The 20,030-nt window shown below is 42.5% G+C and overlaps 1 protein-coding gene across 1 annotated transcript; it reads left to right on the top strand.

Annotated features, from left to right (window-relative positions):
* The first annotated feature begins 53 nt into the window (after positions 1-53).
* On the top strand, positions 54-13,366 carry hadhb (hydroxyacyl-CoA dehydrogenase trifunctional multienzyme complex subunit beta). Its single transcript, XM_080791604.1, has 16 exons — positions 54-140; positions 918-990; positions 1,376-1,417; positions 1,547-1,643; positions 2,086-2,130; positions 2,654-2,753; positions 3,646-3,733; positions 5,113-5,300; positions 5,547-5,727; positions 6,146-6,267; positions 7,135-7,214; positions 8,220-8,267; positions 9,001-9,088; positions 9,420-9,494; positions 11,725-11,889; positions 12,788-13,366. The coding sequence occupies exons 2-16, from the start codon at positions 924-926 to the stop codon at positions 12,821-12,823; spliced, it is 1,422 nt and encodes a 473-aa protein (XP_080647730.1). The 5' UTR covers positions 54-140; positions 918-923; the 3' UTR covers positions 12,824-13,366.
* The last annotated feature ends 6,664 nt before the right edge of the window (positions 13,367-20,030 follow it).

Raw genomic sequence — 20,030 nt, forward strand, 5'->3', positions numbered from 1 at the left:
AACTTTGTCGTCAGGCATATTTAAGGATTACGAAAAGGTTGGTGGGGCTTTACATGTCGAACGATTTTTGTAGTCATTTAGCTGGATCGGGGCAGACTGTTTGAAGCATCGTTGAGTGCAGTCTTAAAACACCCTTACAGGTAACATTTGTTTATTTCATTTATACAACTCTGGTGAATCTCTCCGACATTAATATGCTGTTCTGCTTTGACTTTATGTCACGTTTCGTTCACTAGACGGTGCGGAAGAATGGGAAAGTTGGGCTAATTTGCTGATCAGCTAGCTATTTAGCTAACGCTAGCCACCTTGTTATTTAGACAGACAGACCCCCAGCCGCCGTGCTTAAATTAATATACTGGTTTTAATGGTGTTGCATAAACAGAACTTCAACTAGAATGTTCTCTGACAGTGCTGTCTGTCTGGGCCCCGTGATGCTGTGGTCCTCCTGTGCTTGTCATTCTCTAGCACCGGAATCTAGGTGAAGGGTCACCTAGAATTGGGTGACCTGGAGGCTGGTTGTTACATCACTTTTATGATTTATTATGATAGCAAATTGGCAATGACGCCTTTTTGTCTGACCTTGTGACATTACACAATATGGATCTGGGTCATAACCTGGAAACGGAGGGTTTTAGTTACTGTCTGATAGAGTTGATCTTTCACTTGACCTCTCATACAATCAGCTGTTCTGTCAAGTGAGCAGTGGTCATCGCACAGATGGCCATTATTAATGGTACATCAGTGTAAAGGGAAATGGGTAGGCTTTCCCATATATAATAATAATAATATAATGCTGATTGTAAATAAATAACATATGACCGAACACATTTCCAATTTTTTTTGAGAGGTTTATTTGGTGTCGTAATGTAAATCCCTTATAATCAACACAATAATTATGGACAATTATTTAATTCTAGGATACAATGGCCTCCATGCTGCTGAAGTCGATTCGGAGCAGCCCAGTGAACCCTGCCTGGGCAGCACAGTTCGGTGAGTCCTCAATATTTTTACTGTTACCACCACCTATGACTAGTTTTGAGTGTTTTTGTAAACATTAAAGACAAAAGTGAGGATGCAAATTGTGATTGGTCAGAATGAAATTATGTATTATGATGATAAGAGCGCCCCTCACACAAAAAATATTATGGTTAGTATTCTCCATATTTTGCCTTGACCGGCTTAATAAAATGGTGTTCTCAGAAAGAATCTTGAGTACATACAGTGTGAGCTTTAGCAGTGTTTGATGCCTTTCATAGATCATGTATGGCAGTGTAGTAACAGCGTTGTGCTAAAGTGATTCAAGTTTGAATATGTGATTTTAATTTAAACAAATATTGGCGTGATGAAGGTTGACATTATGTTTGTCTGTCTACAGCGGCTCGCTCAGTCAGTTCTACAGCTCAGCTCCATGCTCAGGGTGAGTCATCAATAGCAAAATAGTATGTAACGTACAGGTCTTTCGAGTTCCTCAAGTGTTTATCTAATGCTGATAGTGTTAATGTCGATTCTTACACTGAGTTAATATTGAGGATTGTACTGTCTCCAGTTCAGACCAAGAGCAAGAAGACGCTGGCGAGGCCTGGGGTGAAGAACATAGTTCTGGTAGAAGGAGTCCGCACTCCATTCCTGTTGTCTGGAACCACGTATGTCCTGCTCTGCTCCACTACTCTCATTCAGAGCCACTGTGAGCAGAGGCTCCAGAGCTTAGTTATTTGACTAGTATTAGATGATAAATGTGGATAATTTGTGGTGAACAAATTCAATACTCCCACAAAGGAAAAACATGTTAAGCACAAAAGAAAAACTACATTAACATGAGCAGACTGATGGAGCCACTTTCACAGATAATGTTTGGTTTAACCCCCTCAGGCCAAGAACCTATTTTGGGGTTCTGTACAGTATGTACAGTATTCAAAAAGATTAAAACTTTGATGCTGCTATATAAATATTTGAAGTTTTTCAAAAAACTTAGGTCAGGCTTAAGTCCTTTTTAGCCTCAGGCCTAAATGGGTTAAACTGAAAGATTACCAAATTATTCTGTTTCTAAAATATGATTGTTTGAGTTTAGGTTTTGTGTTTTGACAGGTATGCTGACCTGATGCCCCATGACTTGGCCAGAGCTGCTCTACAGTAAGTGTGTGTGTGTGTGTGTGTGTGTGTGTGTGTGTGTGTGTGTGTGTGTGTGTGTGTGTGTGTGTGTGTGCACGCACCTGCACTTGTACATGCTTATCTTAAGTATTGTTAGTGCTCCTGTGTTTGTGGCGACATGAGCATAAAAAGAGGTCAAGGTTATTTAATGAAACACTAGTCATGTCATATAGTGAAAACCTATGACGACATCAACATTGGACACTGAGCAGTTCCACTGGAGCAGCAGCAGTTCAAGTGCCGCGTACAAGGGCAGAGTGATGATACTGTAGCTGTTAACGGAGTGTGTGGTTAGTTGTACCCAATGGCATTCCTGTCATAAGCCTGCTCGTGTAAACCCTATTCTATTCTACAATTACCACGTGATGTAATAGCCCAAAGAATGCAATGCATGTTCTGTTGGCTGTCAGCATTTTTCGCATACTCCGTGCTTGACACTCAAGTTGGAATCATGATGTACAGAACTTTCAATCTGGACCAACTTGCTTTGTATTTGTGCTTTTAGGGGTCTACTACATAAGACTGGTCTCCCAAAAGATGCTGTAGATTACATAATCTATGGAACGGTCATCCAGGAAGTAAAAACCAGCAACGTAGCAAGAGAGGTACAGTACACACACAAATGCCATATACTGGGTCCTTATGTGAGGTTCAACCTCTTATGAGTGCAGATACATAATTTGTAAGCGGAGCGACGTAATTTTGGAGTTGGTGGTGGGACGTAGAACCCGATGAGAGTGAGACCATGGAAAAGCACAGAATGTCACAACTTTATGAAAATGAGGAGCAAATATTGCCGTAGTGTTTGACAACCAACCTGGTTAATGTGACAGATAGCAACACTTCGTTCTGTCAGTGACACACCATGTGAGATCATTATTGTAAAATGAAGTAGAACCTTATTGTTGCAGTCGTATATTACCCATTGTGTATGACACGTGTATAGTCACAACCTCCACCTACATCCGCAACCTAGTGTCATTTTTGACCCTACCACCCCCATGTAAACCACGGCATTATTTCATCGGAGATGCCCCCTCCCTCCCTACCTTCAAAACCGCCCTGAAAACCCACCTGTTGACTTCCCGATGTTTTACTACATTATCTTTTCCTTTAAGTTATTTTTTGCTCTCCCCTGGTCACCACATGTAAAGTGTCTTTGAGTACTTGAGAAAAGTGTAGTAGTAGTAGAAGTAGAAGAAGAGAGATTTCCTACAAAAAGAATAAAGCTCGGAGGAATGTGCCCGAGGTTGTTGATGCTTCTCATGGGTTTGAATATTTAGCAGTACACCCCCTATCAACATAGCGCTTGCAGTGAAGAAAATTCGCTCTGTTTACTGTATTTGCATGGTTAACGTTGTGGTTTGGTTGGAAACCACCGACTCCCTAATTCAGGTTTAGACTGGTGTTTTATTGAAACCTTTATTGAAAGGTGGTAGTAGGATTTCCTTTCTTTTGGGGTGATGTTGCTGATAATGATGTGTTTGTGTGTTGCAGGCAGCACTGGGTGCAGGCTTCTCTGATAAGATCCCAGCTCACACCGTCACAATGGCCTGTATCTCTTCCAATGTGGCCATGACCTCAGGTTTGTGTGTGACCACCGTCTGCCACTTTTGGTTTAGCTTAACTTCGATCAAATGAACACAGACCCAATTAATGCATTAATTAACCACTTTAATTCCATATTCTTTGACCTTCGAAAGGGTCAACAATGCATAGTGTTTAATGGTACATTGTCAGAGATTTTGACCCCCTCAATGTGGTGTAACCCCAGGGAAGCTGTCTAGGCACATTGCTTTATTAAAGTTTTGTTAATGATTTACCACATGTATCAGGTATGGAACATTTGGAAATCTATGCAAATGACACTACAATCTATGTCTCAAGTGATTTCTTTTCTGTTAAGTTGTTGCAAGATGAGCTGATGCTGGAACTGGGTTATTGAAAATGGGCTAAAGCTGAATGTTTTAAAAACGGTATTATGCCGGGTTCTACATTATGTTGATCTAATTCTGAACTGAGTCTTGTTTAGCAAGTTACTGTTATTGAACAGGTGAAAGAGGCCAAGTTGTCGGCCCTGATTATTGACAAAACACTTTCTTCGTCAATGCAAATTAACAAAATGGTGGATAAAATGAGTAGCACTATTTCAATCATAAGAGGAGTACACCTGTTGACTTGCTCAACAGTTAAAGTTGTATTTCAATCACTAGTTTTGGCCCGTTTTGATTATTGCCCAACAATTTGGTCTAGTGCTTCAAAAAAGGATTTGGACAAAGGACTTCAGCTGTGCTCACTCAGAACAGGGCAGCACGCCTTGCTCGACGCTGCTCTGGGAGGAGTAGTGTTGAGTCGATGCATGCTGCACTGTCATGGAGGAGAGTTGAGCAAAGGTTGTCTTGTAGCCTTGTGACATGTCTGGTTAGATACCTGTATATCATACTGGTAATGGTAAACCTAGTGCACAGTTGTTTATGCAGATTCAACCTATACTAGACATGACTATGCAACCAGAGAGGCGGTCACTTTACTCCACCTTTACCAAGAACTAATGCGCTTAAGAGAACCCCATATAATAAGGATAGACAACAAATCAAGCTTCAAAATATATTGTAGAAAGCAGTGATTGGGAAAGAAGTTATCTTTAGTTGGCTTCTTTACAATGTTTACTTAGTATTTGATTGTGTAAACCAAAAGGTAATTTACTAATATGTAATGTAGAGAATGTAACGGTCAATAATCTTTGCTTTGACTATGCAATGGTATAAACTACCGTATGTATTGTAATGTTGTATTATGTAAGTGTGAATGTTTGGACCCCAGGAAGAGTAGTCTTCACTCTCGTGAGGACTTGGGGAACCATAATAAATAAGCTAGAACATTTTAAAATAAAAATGACATTTCTGCCAGAATTGCCACATTGCCCATCCCTAATTTGTATAATTGGTTTATACCTCTGTGTAGCTGTTGGTTTGATCGCAGCGGGCCAGTGTGATTCCGTAGTAGCAGGCGGTGTGGAGTTCATGTCCGATGTTCCCATCCGCCACAGCCGCAAGATGAGGAAGACCATGCTGTCCCTCAACAAGGCCAAGACCATGGGCCAGAGACTGGCCCTGATTGGTAGCATCCGCATGGCACACCTTGCACCAGAGGTAACGAACACATGCACGCACATGAGTATGAGGAGTCAGATCTTCATAGAGTTTCTACAAAGGGATGTTCAATGAGATATTTCTTCCCCCTATGCTATACATTATAAATATCTTGCATTGGAGCAACTTTCCAATACAAATGGGATGCAAATATCTTATATTTTGCTCATGGCCTGAGATCAGTAAATGGTGGACCACAGTCAAACAAATTATGAATTAAATGACAATGAATGATTATGTGTGCAGCTGCCAGCTGTGGCTGAATTCTCCACGGAAGAGACCATGGGCCACAGTGCTGACCGTCTGGCTGCTGCCTTTGGGGTGTCACGGTTGGAGCAGGACGAGTTTTCCCTGAGATCGCATCACAATGCCAAGAAAGCACAGGATGCCGGCTTACTGGAGGACGTGATCTCCTTCAAGGTGCCAGGTAATCCTAGTGGAACTGGACATGGTTGTTTTATACTTGAACGCCATGTACACTTTCTGCATTCAATGTTTAAAGGAAAGCACAGTAGGGTGGGCCGTTTAGGCATTGTTTTAGTGTAATGGTTATTTTGTCATTTGGACAATATACACATGGAATAGCATGCAGTGTTTTCCACTGCCTTTTGGTTTCCTACTTCTCTTAATCGGCTCTCATTTCAGAACTAAGCTTTTAATTTACATTAATAGATGCTGTATATAGTTTTAATTATACACATACACATAATTTTCTTTTAAATTTCTTTTAAATATTTTTGGTTACTGGTAATCTGTTATCTTTTTTTGTTCAGAAGCCAGGTTTGTCTGGGGTTCAGTGTTGGTGGATTTGCTGTTCTAATGCTGAGTATTGTCCTCCTGCTCAGGCCGAGACATCGTCTCGAAGGATAACGGCATCCGCCCGTCCTCCATGGAGCAGATGGCCAAGCTGAAGCCAGCCTTCGTCAAACCCCACGGAACAGTGACCGCTGCCAACTCCTCCTTCCTGGTGTGTACACACACATACACACTTAACTATGCAACATTTACACCACTGCATATTCGTCCCCACAGTTCAGAAAGGCAAGAATGGCAACATATGTATGTCAATCCTATGAGAATGCACCCACGTACAAACACCCAGCCACACATGCTAGCCTCCAGGGATTGAAATTCCAGCCAGCCACCAGGCAGATTCTGGTCAAATATTGTTTGTGGTTAGCCTGTCAGCCTCTGGTGAACCTCTTGGTGCACTACCCACTGTAGCCGCTTAACAAAATAAGTTATTGTCCTGTTCATGGAACACTCACTGTAGCCGTTTTTCTGCTCGAATACCAGTATATTGCCGGGTAAATAATTAACATTCACACATCGTCCTCCTTACTATCATCAGTATCGTGTGACTGTTTCCACGAGAGATTGTTTTAAATTAGATTAAATTAACTTTAATCTAGCAGAGGTAATTTGACTTTGTACGTGTAAAGTGACAATTGGCATTTATACTCACGGGATAACAATGCATGCATTCTGAGAAGGTAGGGTGACGTGATATTGATGCTGACGGTATGAAATACACTGGTATTCAGAACAATGCAGGTTCCCAAGGACAGAGAACTTATACCTGTAAATTGCAGCCATTTCAAGCGTGTTGTAACAGGGTTTATGACCAGCTGAGTTCCTTCTGTATAGATTAGCTATTATCAGCAAAGACATTAGTGTAGAGTGGAAAAAAGGAGGGGACCAAGTATAGACCCATGGGTGTGGTCAAGATGACGTTCTAATCCAGAGTTAGTTGGAGACCACAGTATTGTGAAGTGTGGTGTATAAACTAAAGCTAGTTTTCACTAACCTCAGTAACCTGTGCATGTGTCCTTAGACTGATGGTGCCTCAGCTGTTCTCATCATGTCTGAAGAGAAAGCACTGGCCATGGGCTACAAGCCTAAAGCCTACCTCAGGTAACTTTTACCTATTTGCATCCAAAGCGACACCCAGTATGACAAGTGCACACATTTGTAGCATTGACTACCCTAGTACCCTAGCTGGGTAGTACTGGTAGTATGGTACACTATGAATCCGTCCAACCTTACTGTGTATATACTCTACTATACATAACCTTGTGGTGAATTAAGCCTAATTTATGCTTGAGTGGAAAAAGTGTGGTGCATGTTGCTCAACAGGAATGACACATCACTTTTTCGTTGACACTTCTTCAGTTGAGGATGTGTCATTTCGAGTGACATGTCAACACTTTTTCATCTAAGCATGAATTTATTAGGCTAAAACAGTGGCTCTCAAAGAGTCGTTCCATGAGGGACTCATTAAGACCCGAGGCCAATTCTAAGGCCTTGTAAATCAACAGTAGATGTACAAGCTCCCAGCGCGGCATGCTGTGAGCTTGTATAGCTGATATTTTGAATAGCTAAAATGACAGATGCTTTCCCAATGGGTTAACGATCTACATCTGGCATATTTACATCTAACCCTGTGTATTTAAAGGAGAATTCTGGGGTAGTCGTTTTCTTACCGTAAAATGACGATATCCATTAACCAGCGATGGAGGCAAAAAAAGAAAAACGTGCACGGCGCGTCAATTGCTAAATCGCTTATTTAGATCTCTCGACAATTATTAAAAAAAAAAAAAATTGTTGTCTGTTGTCCATGATGAAAGAAATCCAGGCTTTTGTCACAAATGGGCTTCCACCTACGGCGAGAGGCCGATGAACCCCACCTCCCTGCTTAAATCTACAGCGTGCTAGATATGTTTTCTTTATCGTCCCTACCAGTGGTTCATGGATGTATATTATCAGAAAGCGGTAAGAAATGGGCTACTCCGGGAATTCTCTGTTTTAATACATAAATCATGTTTTAGTGTAGATGAATGTGCATTGTCCCTACAAAGTGAACAAATAAAGTAATTGTTCCATAGATTTGTTGATAGTTTCTCTGTTTTGGCCCCACAGAGACTTTGTGTTTGTGTCCCAGGACCCCAAAGACCAGCTACTACTAGGGTGAGTCTGTTACAGCTGTTACGTTTCAGGAAATGGAAGAAATAACCTGTGTTAAAAGTATAGTATATAGACACATCATGTCTTGGTAATACTTTTCATTGGTTAAATTATAAAACCCACAGACAAACTTAACCACTCTACAAGCTTACATCGCATTGTGAGCATTTTCACTACTTTTGCGTGACAATGTAAGTATAAAATATGGCATTGGTTTATGAAAAGATCATAAAAAGTTGATATATGGACTCGGGAGATATATACACTATACACTACATCCGTGTGTAGTTTTGTTTGTTTACAGCTCAGATGTTTGCTACTACGTGGCTTATTTCTAACCTATAATGTTATCAGATACATATTTTAGCGTTCTGATTAAGTTTAAAATCAGCTGTGTTTAGAGGAACGTGAAAACAGGTGAATTAAATCAAGATTATTCTTTATTCATGCGGGGCTCGACACGTCATCACGCATCACATTTTTGTTCAAAGGAAGCAATTAAAACTTTCTGGACTTTTGATATAAAACTACACGCATTGAAAATGTCCCATTGTTTTGGCATCAATTGTTGGAGGGTGGATACATATTAATGTTAATAGATAGACAAAGATGTCGTAAACATCACATGAATTCAAGATTAGGACTTGGGAGTGAGTCAGCCGACAGATTAAATATTTTCACCCAGTAGATGTTACTGTATCTCAGTACAGTATGCTTTTCTCATTGACTTCTTCAGGCCAACGTACGGCACACCCAAGGCTCTGGACCGTGCCGGGCTGACCATGGCTGACATCGATGTGTTTGAGTTCCATGAGGCGTTCGCAGTAAGTCTGCAGATTGTGTCTGGGAGATGGAATGTGTTTAATATTCCATCGATCTCTGAGATATTGTGATTTATAGACGAGCAGATTTTCATAATTGAAGTAATTCCTTATCTATTGATCCTGTGTCTGTGTCTGGCTCAATGCCACCGTGGCCTTCTTTATTCATGGCCATCCATGTTTTGATGTAGCGAGTGAGATTTGACTAGCTCCACTCTAGTCTACACCACTCCAGTCCACAACAAGCGCTTAAGTGGTTCTGACAGAGCTGTACGAAATCAATGTGTTTCCTTCCCTGTGTGCGTTATTGATTGTTCGTTTGTTTCTTTTCCAGGGGCAGATCATGGCTAATTTGAAAGCTATGGACTCGGACTGGTTCGCTCAGACGTACATGGGCAGGAAATCAAAAGTAAGCTTGAATCTTCCACTTGGTGTCTATTTTGGGGGAATAGCTAGTGAGTTGGCTGTTGCTGCTACTATACCAATGTGACTCGATAACAAAGGGCGTAATAACATTTTAAAACCCCTCAATGTTCTACACAATGGTTATTGTCTCTGTGATAAAGGCCAAAAGGAAGGAAATGCGGGATACCCTTAGTGATGCGTTCATTCAGGGTCAATTGGCAGGTTATGTCTGATTTATACTTGGTTGAACGTGAAGCTTACAGCGCTTCACATTGCAATGTGTTGTGAGCTTGGAGGTCTATATTTTTAGTACAAGACACTGGCAAATAACAAAATATATAAGTCAGGCTTAAGACTCAACTGAAGAATGCATTGAGATCGGGTTGAGCAGATGTTGGTTAAATAAAACTAACATAACGTTTTCCTGTCTTTCTGCTTATTCTTCTGCCAACTGCCAGAGAGAGAGAGAGAGAGAGAATCCCCTAATATGTGTCTGCTCGTTTTGATTGGTATTATTGAAAGGGAGAAAAATATATTACGTTTCTGAACTTCTTTTGAGGAGTTTATGTACTGTATAAACTAATGTGGAAACAAATACCTGTTGAGTTTGCAGGTCTACAATTATCGGTACTATGTGTGGTGTGTTGGCACATATTGGAGTACCTTGCTTATATGTGCATAACTATTGTATTAATTAATATATCATGACCTGTACTTTCTATGGCTTCCATATAGTTGTCCCAGCTATTGGCAACGACATTCATCTACAATTCTGAACAAAACATCTCATTCATAGTGCAGTAGTGTTATTGTGATCTTAAGTCCAACCTTAATGCATTCCAGTTGGACTGTATTATTGGTTACACTTCCGGGTACAACTTGGAGGCGTTGCACTTACAACACAAGTCCAAGTGGATACGTGAAATGTATTCCTACTTTTCCACTTCCCAGAAGCCCTCAGGTGAGAGTAGCACCTGTGTGGTTTATTCTCTCTGGCTTGAGGCTTTTTCTCTTGCCTTTCTCAACATTGTTTAGTAGAGAAGGCCCCACCCACATGAGCACCACCTAGTCCATTTGTGAAATAGACTAGGAAATTCTTACCAGATTTGCAGCATCCTTGTCACCCTAATGAGACATTTCCTCCCTTTCTTGCGCTTAACCCATTTAGACCTGAGGGCGATTCTACAAATGTCTTCTAAATCCTGACAGTTTTCTGATAAACCTATATTTCTATGTCTGTGCGGACCCCCATCTGAAAATATGTTTTTATGGATTTATGGATTTGAGTTAAAAATGTTTGCTCTGAAAGAATATACATTTAAAGATTTGTGCCTCAATTTCAGGATTTTTCCAATAACATATCTACAACCAAGTGCTGTGAGCTTGTAGATCTGCTGTTTTTCAATAGCTAAAGTATAACATAATGCTTAAAACACCAGCAGGGATTCCCATCCAGAATGGGTTAATTCTCCTGATAATGATGTAAACTTTTGTACGATTTACATTTAAAGTGTGGCATACAGCTGATCTGATTTTAGGAGGAATTTGATGAGCGTGTTGCTGCAGTGAGCTACCAGCCGGTGGCTCATGTTCTCCATTTCCATATGTGCACGGATTTTGCCTTGCCTCTGGGCATAAGGGTTAAGGCTAGAATAAACTCAGTGAAATGCCAAAAATGGGCGGAAATATAGTTTTCAAGTGACGTCTTTCTTTTTTTTCTCACTTTGCACAATGAATGAATAGTAGAAACAAAGATCACTGTCAAATATATTTTTTATAAAAGACTAAAAGATTTGGACTTACTGTAAGAGTTGAGAATTATATATATATAATTCTCAACTCTTACAGTAAGTCCAACAGATTTTTCCACACAGTCTCCTCACTTGACAGATTTTTCAAGCACAATTCAGATATACAGTACAGTACTACAGGTATCGCTGGAGACTGGTGTTCTTTGAAGTGTAGTCATTTCCCACATTATTAATGCAGTCAAAAAGTGACTGCATGAATGAAAAGTGTTGTTGAATACTTTTCTTCAAGTGACAATTTTACAGTTTTGGCAGACTCTTATCCAGAGTGACTTACAAGTGCAAGATCATAGTAAGCGTGAACCATGATGCATGCACTTTGATCATTTCCTCGCAGTTTATGGGAAACTGTGCGTAAGGTTTCCCAGTTCGAGAGCTATTCCATGTTGAAGAGTTGCATGTTAAATTTGTCCCCGTTTTGTGCAGGTCGGCACTCCACCGATGGAGAAGTTCAACCTGTGGGGAGGCTCCCTGTCCCTGGGTCACCCGTTTGGAGCCACAGGCTGCAGGCTGGTCACAACCGTAGCACACCGTCTGATGAAGGAAGGGGGACAGTACGGACTGGTGGCAGCGTGTGCAGCAGGAGGACAGGTGAGGAACACATACCACTATGATGAAAAATGTTGGTCGACTACCTTTTTTTCACTGACAGACTGAATAAGAACTAAGCTATGATGACAAAATATATATAAAAACTAAATATACTGACAATTTTGTCAACACATAAAAACTTGACTAAAATGTTAGGGAGGGACTAGTGGAGACTGGAGACGTGATAAAGGACAAGTCATTTTATGCTTTGTTGCATTCTGAAATTGGCAGATGTACAAGCTCACAACACGTGGCTCTGCGATGCGTTGTGAGCTTGTAGATAGTCTAAAATCTGCGATTACGAAGCAATCAAGGCCCCCCAAAATACATTTCAGTGGAAATCAACTGTAGATTTAGGCGACTAAACCTAGACTAACACTAAAACATTTCAGGTGACTAAAACTAAATGGAATTTAATTCAAAAGACTGAATAAACTAAAATCTTAATTTGCTGTTAAAATCAACACTCGGAAACAACAGTTTGTACTGTAGGGAAAAGACCATGACATGCCTGTGTTTTTCTTTTAGTCACATCTTGCCTTAGATTGCTTTGGCAAATGTTATTTTGGCACTCACATAGTTCACATAATGTAATGTATATCCATAATATCATGATATGAGACTAGATATCGTGATATGGAAAACGCATTATCATTTCTTGGTTTTAATTACATAGGCCTTTGTTTTCTTCCAAAATGTGAAAATGGTTGATCTACAAACTCGCAACACGTTATATCGCAAAACGCTGTGAGCTTGTAGAGCTGCTATTGAAGGTTTTGAAAAAAAAATAATGTGTATTATTGGCACAACATTGATATAGAGGTATTTGATTTAAAAACGTATATATTGCCCATATCCATGATCTATACATTGATTGTATATTGTTTGGATGTTCCAGGGTCATGCCATGGTGATTGAGGCCTACCCCCAGTAAAGCACTGAGGCTCTGTGGCTCCATCACAACAACTCCACACGCATCAGTAGCGCTACGGAGGCTGTACATGCATACCGCCAGCACTTTGCCTTGATTGGGGAATTAACCGTGTTCCCTGATTTATACCTGGTTCGTTGCGTCGCACACGGGAAAAGAACCCATCTACAAGCTCACAATGTGTCACAGACTCATTGTGAGCTTGTAGATGTGCTATTTTCGGTGCATTGACACCTGCTCACAACCAAGTATAAATCAGCCCAGTGTTTGTGAAGGCCTGTATGTAAATGTACATGTTGTTTATAGGGATTGTCCTGGTATGTTCATGTGCCTTGGGTTTGTTTCACTTTGGGGTGCAGCGTTGCAGTACCGTACGTCATTGGCAGGATCTAGTCAGCACTCCTGAAGTCTGAAATGTAATATAGAGAGGTGTATGCATTCATGAGGAGCTAATAATAATGATAATAGCATTGTTTATAAAAATGTAAAATGTCTTTTTCTTACAAACTCATGGAATAAAATGGTCTGATGGTAACTAGACAAACACTCATTTGTTACTTTTCACAGTATTTTATTCTGTGAAATCTGCATGATTAAGACTTATTCAGATAGGAAAAGATGTCGATTAAATATGTGGGCAATGGAACTAAAGTAAATCACTATTAATCTTAACCCTACTGTGCGCAGTATATACAGTACTTTAACTGGAATCCCCCAGGGTTCTGTATTTGGCCCCCTCCTTTTCCCCCGCCTACACCAGATGATGAATATGATAATCGCGTACATACCGTACACCAACATGTATTTGGGTTCTGATGGGTATGATTTTTAGATTCAAAATTGTTATAGCTGCCAGTCCAACTTTCTCACTGACAAAAACAAATTCACTCTGTGTGGGTAAATATATATCAACACATTGTTTCACAACCGCAGGCAACTTTGGTGCGTGTATGATCTCCTTAGTGTTCACAGGGGATTCCAGTCTGCTCAGCGCCTGCATAGACGATCGCACACACGCGCACACACACACACACACACACACACACACACACTAGTAAACACAGACACGACTTGCTCATACATACTGTATGCACATACACATTTCTCACAGGTCGGGGCTTGTTAACATAACTTCAGACAATTCTGTTTAAAATGTATTTAAAGATTTAATTCTCCTTAAACCGTTGACACTGTGTGTGTGTGTGTGTGTGTGTGTGAGTGAGAGAGGTGGAGTTGATGAATGCAGTGTTTGTCACACAGGCTTACAGGCAGGGGGAATAAAACCAATGTTTTACTGGCAAGGCAAAACGGAGCTCAAATGTAAATAGCAGCGTGCGGGAGAGAAGTTTTTTTCCCCCTTCTTGTTTTAAAGCTTCAAACCGCCTCAACCCTGCGAGACGTGGAGACACGCAGACACACACCGGCATAGCGGGCGCCTCCCTGCCTCGGCAGAGCTTTGATCAGACGGAGCCTTTTATGGGGTGTGACTGGCGAATGCACCCGCTGCTGTCACTACAAATCTACCTCACCGCACTCGCGGGGAAGAGGGGGATCGGGGGGAGGGGGGGGGGGGGTAGGAGGGAAGAGAGAGATGCAGGGAGAGGGGGAGCTTTCATCTCGTCCTACTCCGCTCACACGGGGCAGCACCTGCTGAAAGCTGCACTTGACTTCCCCTTCCTCCACCTGCTCGATGGGGTGCATCTGTGGCGCTGTGTGTCTGTGCTGCTGCGCAGAGATGGAGTCATTATTACACTATGGAAAGTTGCTTAATGTTATGCACATACAGTACATACACAAGACGGGCCAACTTTGGGAAGTTGTGTGCGTTATAGTCATAATATTCCCACTTGACTTAGTGTAGTGTATGGTACTGTATATGTTAACATTGGAACTTTTGCCTGAGGTGTCAAGGAAAATCCTGCGCCTATAGTCTGTATGCTTTGAGTCTTTCTGCCCACTATTTTGGCCTGCAGTCTTGCAATCTTTGCACTAAAATGATCCCCAAATTATCTAAAATTGCCAACTCCTCATTGTGGTATTTATGGTTTGTGAACGCACATCATTGATGTGTGTACTATAAATGCTGCTGTTCCTGTTTTTAGTCTGCATATAATGTAAAACTAAACTTAAGTCAGAGGTGTTTAAAATGTTTCTAGGACATACTGTAGAATACATATGCCTGGGCTACACACAATGACCTCTCACATATTGGAATATGCCCATCGCCTGGAGTGCCATGGTATAACCATCTGTGTTCAAAATCATGGTTGGTAAGGGATTATAATTTGCAATGTGTGAAATCATACATGCTACTGGCACCATATTGAACTTAAGTGACCTTCAAATTGTGTTATACAAAATGATCCACTTCTTATTTCTACAGGATACAGGCCTATGTCAAATGGGCCACGCCTTGCCGTATAGCACGGTACTTCATCTTTCAGACAAAGGCTCGATCCAGTTTGAATATTGAAGACCCACACAGATGTAACCGTAGGCTGCCCAGACAGAATCCCTGCAGGTAAGCTCAAGTCTCCAAGCAGAGATTGACATGGATTCAAGTTCTCAGGTTTCAGTCATTTAAAGAGTTCTCCCCCATTAGAATAGATCAACCTAGCAATAGAAGAAGCATCTTCCATAAAACCCTATGGTCTGGGATATTTCATAAAAACAAAGGTTAAAGCCTCGTTTTGCGATTTCTTCAATATGTTTACTGTAGAACAGCAGGAACATGTTTAAAATGATAACTAAACATCCTAATTACCGGTATACATTTTGTGTTAATTATTTAGGAAACGGTGCTAATGTGGGGCAGTCCTATCACAGATTGGGGTGGCTTAACGAAATTGTGAGTTTTGTTTTTGCTTTAATTTATATCGTTCCTATTCTTGGGCAAACATTCACAAAGCGCTGCAAGCTTTTAGATCTGCTATTTTAGACAAAGACATTTAGTGTAGCTGGGGGACAAAAGCAGGGGGTCTTGTATCAACCCCTGGGAGACTCAACTAAGTATATTTACTAATGGTGCATAGCCTACTGTGGTTCCTACAAGACCTGAAATTTGGTATAGGGGACAATTTATTGTGTGTCTATGCGTGCCGTGCATGGTTAGTGGTTACAAGGGTCCACAATGGTGGATTTCCTTCCGCAGAACCTTGGCGTCCGCAGGAGCAGCAGGCTCTGCAGTAGTCTGTGTGGACACAAACGCACAAATACATCCTGATTTCTGTCGGTTTTACAGCTGCTGTACACGGCGGGATGGCAGGGGATGGTGTGTGTGGATCGCAACTGGATTATGAGCCGCGGTAATTGGCTGTCCAGAGAAACTGTGTGTGTGTGTGTGTGTGTGCATTCTGTCCGGAGTTCATCATGTTCTCATAACAGTCGGTTAGGGCTGTCCGCTGGGCTCCCTCTCCTTTCGGGATTGTAAATGTTATTGATCAGACGCAATACGCTGCATCCATAACAAGACGAGCAACTCATTAGGAGCCGTACACACCCATACACACATCCTCATTAACACTCTCGCTCGCCATACACACTACACATCCATGCACACACATCTCTAGTTGTCAGACACACACACACCAATTCGGCTGCTTCAGTTGAGTGAGATGGGGGTTTAAGATGGGGGGGTGTGTGTGGTGGGGGGATTGTGGAGCAGAGAATGTGGACATGAATGGTGCACAGCATGTCAGTGTGCGCGTGTGTGTTTGCCCACGCATGTACATTTGTGTCTGTGTGCAGCGTGACATTTGCACGAGATTGTGTGTGTGTGTGTGTGTGTGTATGTCTGTGCGTAGGTGCACCCAGGAGCGTGTGTGTGTGTGTGTGCGTGTCAGAGACTGTCAGCTGCAGTGTCTGGTGTCAGGGCGAGAGGCGAGACATTAACAGCTTCTGTCATTGTGCTGACAAAATGGTGGCATGAGATTTCCCATGGTGCCCTGATGACTGCTGGCGTTTGTCAACAAGCCCTGTCACCACGGCAATGAGGGGAGGGGAGAGGGGGTGGAATGGGGGTTGGCGGGGTTGAGGGGGTAGTGACAGGGCCCAGACCTTTTCCCATGAGCACCAGGGAGAGCGGTGTGTGGAGAGAGAGTGTGTGTGTGTGTGTGTGTGTGTGTGTGTGTATATATATATAATATATATATATATATATATATATATATATATGTGTGTGTGTGTGTGTGTACTGAGGGGGGGGGTTGTCTCTCAGCAGCTTTCATACTAGACTACGAAAAAACCAAAATGAGCTGTCACTGCAATTCCCAGGATGCCTTGCTGTTTAGCATAGCAGCAGCAGCAGTGTGTGTGTGTGTGTGGGCGCCAGTAAGCTGGATAAGCTAACTCTCTTTCTCCCTATCACACATATTCTCTCACTCTCTCTGTCTCTCTCTCTTTCTCTCTCTCTCTCTCTCTCTCTCTCTCTCTCTCTCTCTCACACACACACACAAAACTCTCTCTCTCTCTCCCTCTCTCTCTCTCAGATAATTAAGCATAGCAGAAGCTCCCCCTGACGCGAGGCAGAGCTCATCTGCATTTTGGCCTCCGGCACGCGGTTAGGAGCAACGCCTGATGGAGAGAGGGAGGGAGCGAGGGGGGAGAGAGAGATGGAGAGAGAGAGGGAGAGAGGGTAAGGAGCCAATTAGGCAGCTGGATGGATGAGTGACTGGCAGCACTCTTGACATACCACTATCTGGGCTTCTCTGTTGGGGCGTGCACACACACATGCACACGCACACGCGCACGCGCACACACTCTTTCACTCTTTCACTCTTTCACTCCATCTTTCTTTTTCTCTCCCTCACCATCTCTTGCTCTATCCTTTTCTCTCTCTCAATCTTTACCTATCTTTTATTTTTTCTCACTACATATCCTCTCTCTCTCAGACTGTGTTGCTGCCTCTTGTTCTCTCTCTCTGTCATGCTGTTTCGGGATGCTCTTGCCATCAGGCCTGTGGCCCAATCATATCTCCTGCAGGGCAAAAATGTCCAGCAGCCTTGTCCAATGATAGAGCCCGCCGGGCTGTGGTCCCGCCTCTCAGGAGGCGAGATCAATAGGATCGCTGGTGGGGTGTGGTGGGGGAGGTTGGGTGCAAAGGTCGTCTGCTTTCCGTCAAACCACAACTCTTCGTATTCTCTCCTCATGACAAGTTAGGGTGACTTGGAGTTTCATCCTTGCTGAAATGTGGACTGTGTGTGTGCATGCGCGTGTGTGCGTGTGCTACTGTATCTCTTCGGCAGTGAGTTAGTAAGCTGCTCTGTGTCTCCAGTGGATGTTAGAGGATTGGGCCAGACAGTGCCGAGAACACAGTCCGTTCTGGCTTATAGCTCACACACTTCAGCCTGTGAGCCACAGTGCCTGAGTGAGTGAACCTCGGCCTGCAGAGATGTGATTGTTTTGGAAGTGGGGACGGAGGGCCCCTGTCTGCAGAGGAACTGCAGAGGAAAACCAAACACACGCTTAATGGGCAGAGGCCGCCGGAGAAAGAGATACTAGACAGAGATGCTTCCAGACTGTGGACTGAGTTGCCTTAGCTGCGTGTTATGCCCTGTTGTATTCTCTTTCCTTCTTAAATGTTTCAATTAAATAGCAGATCTATTCTATACATCACGGCACATGAGCTTGTAGATAGGCTGTTGTTGTACGACAAAGTATTATTTATCGTTGCTGTCGGATGGAAACCTTTTAAATCCAAAAAAGCCTGTTCCTTTTTTTTATTAGTATTTCAAAAGTGATTTAAAATAGTCAGATGAGGAAAGGGCAAGCTGTGTACTTTCAGTGGCAGCTTTATTATGGTTTGCTGGTGAGAAGCACACACATGCAGTTGTTTATTACTGGGGGAGGTGGGTGCCCAACTGCAATGCTTTTACCCACATTGAACCTGGCGTCCATATTTTGGGCATCTCATTATAGGTGAACATTTTCAAACATTTTCAAAGTTTTGACACGTGAGCTTGTTAAAACCTGCTAATATTGGTATATTTTGCGATTGGTCATACAACTGAGCAAGGAGCAGCTACAGGTGTAAGAGGGAATTCAGAGGGGGACCTGCGATCTTCTGCCCAGGGGCCTACTTCGCTAACCTTTAGCCAGCCTCTTTCTACTCACATGGCTGACACCATTTGGCACAGGCAACACAGGATAACATGCAGAGCAATGTCTTTCTGATTCACGGAGGCTCTTTGTGTAAATGGCTTCCCAACTGTATGCAAATCCAGCAGCAAGTTCAGGTGCGGGGATAAACAGATGTGCAGCCGCGTGGAAGCGAGTATTTGCAAATGACAGAAGTAACGCAGCTGGTTGACAGCAACACAGTCAGGGGTATTGTACCACAGGACATACACCACAGCTGTAGTTTTCTTGTTTGCCCACAGAAAGATGCAGGGAGAGAGAGGGAGGAGAGGAGACAGCCAAAGGACAAATAGATTCACAGAAGAGAGAGCAGACAGTGCCTGCTGGTGAGACAAGCAGAGCATGTGCGGACTAGAGAGACTAGGATGTGGTAGGAGGTGGAACAGAGACAGGAGAATGAGTGTGTGAAACCGGGTTAGAGACTAGTGTAGTACATGCAACTGGATTACAATAATCTGTGGCACTCAGATTCCAGATACTTTGAGAATAATGTATCTCTACCTTGGTTGAAGGTCTGGATAGAATACATTTCACCTTCAATCATAACATTTGAAAAGGTATCATGAGTAGATGGGAGCAGATACTGTAGGATTCTCCCAGAAAGAGCATAACTGTTGGTGTGAGGATCAAGTTTACTTAATTCTTCTGATTCTGCTGCAAAGTTTATGGCAGTGATTCTCAACCTTTTTAATAACCAGGAGGACCCCAGTTTTATATGCATTAGGCCACCATGCACGTCCATTTCATATGATTTTGTATCTCTCAGACCAGTTTACGCTGTAAAATCCTTAGGATCTGTTTGTTTCCATTTAGACCCTTATGGGTCTGTTTCTTTCCATTTGTACACTCTCCCACTTACTGGTTCCTAACTATCCATCATTTAGCTGGGGCCCCCCTTGAAACCCCTCAAGTACCCCTGGGGGTCCCCGGACCCCATGTTGAGAACCACTGACTTATAGGATTACTTGTGAGACATGTTTGAGGTGGAAAGGTGTATTGAGACTGAGATGCTGCTAGTCATGGATTTGGGGGCGATTGAAGAATAGAAGAAAGAACCTGGTCTCTGCTCTCTGGC

Source organism: Protomyctophum bolini (assembly GCF_963924005.1).
Source record: "Protomyctophum bolini genome assembly, chromosome: 19".
Classification (NCBI taxonomy): domain Eukaryota; kingdom Metazoa; phylum Chordata; class Actinopteri; order Myctophiformes; family Myctophidae; genus Protomyctophum; species Protomyctophum bolini.

Excerpts from the sequence above, each read along its gene's own strand:
- hadhb (XM_080791604.1), top strand. The coding sequence starts at position 924 with ATGGCCTCCATGCTGCTGAAGTCGATTCGGAGCAGCCCAGTGAACCCT. Across the intron at positions 1,418-1,546 it reads AGCTCAGCTCCATGCTCAGG|TTCAGACCAAGAGCAAGAAG; the intron begins GTGAGTCATCAA and ends TACTGTCTCCAG. Across the intron at positions 11,890-12,787 it reads CGTGTGCAGCAGGAGGACAG|GGTCATGCCATGGTGATTGA; the intron begins GTGAGGAACACA and ends TGGATGTTCCAG.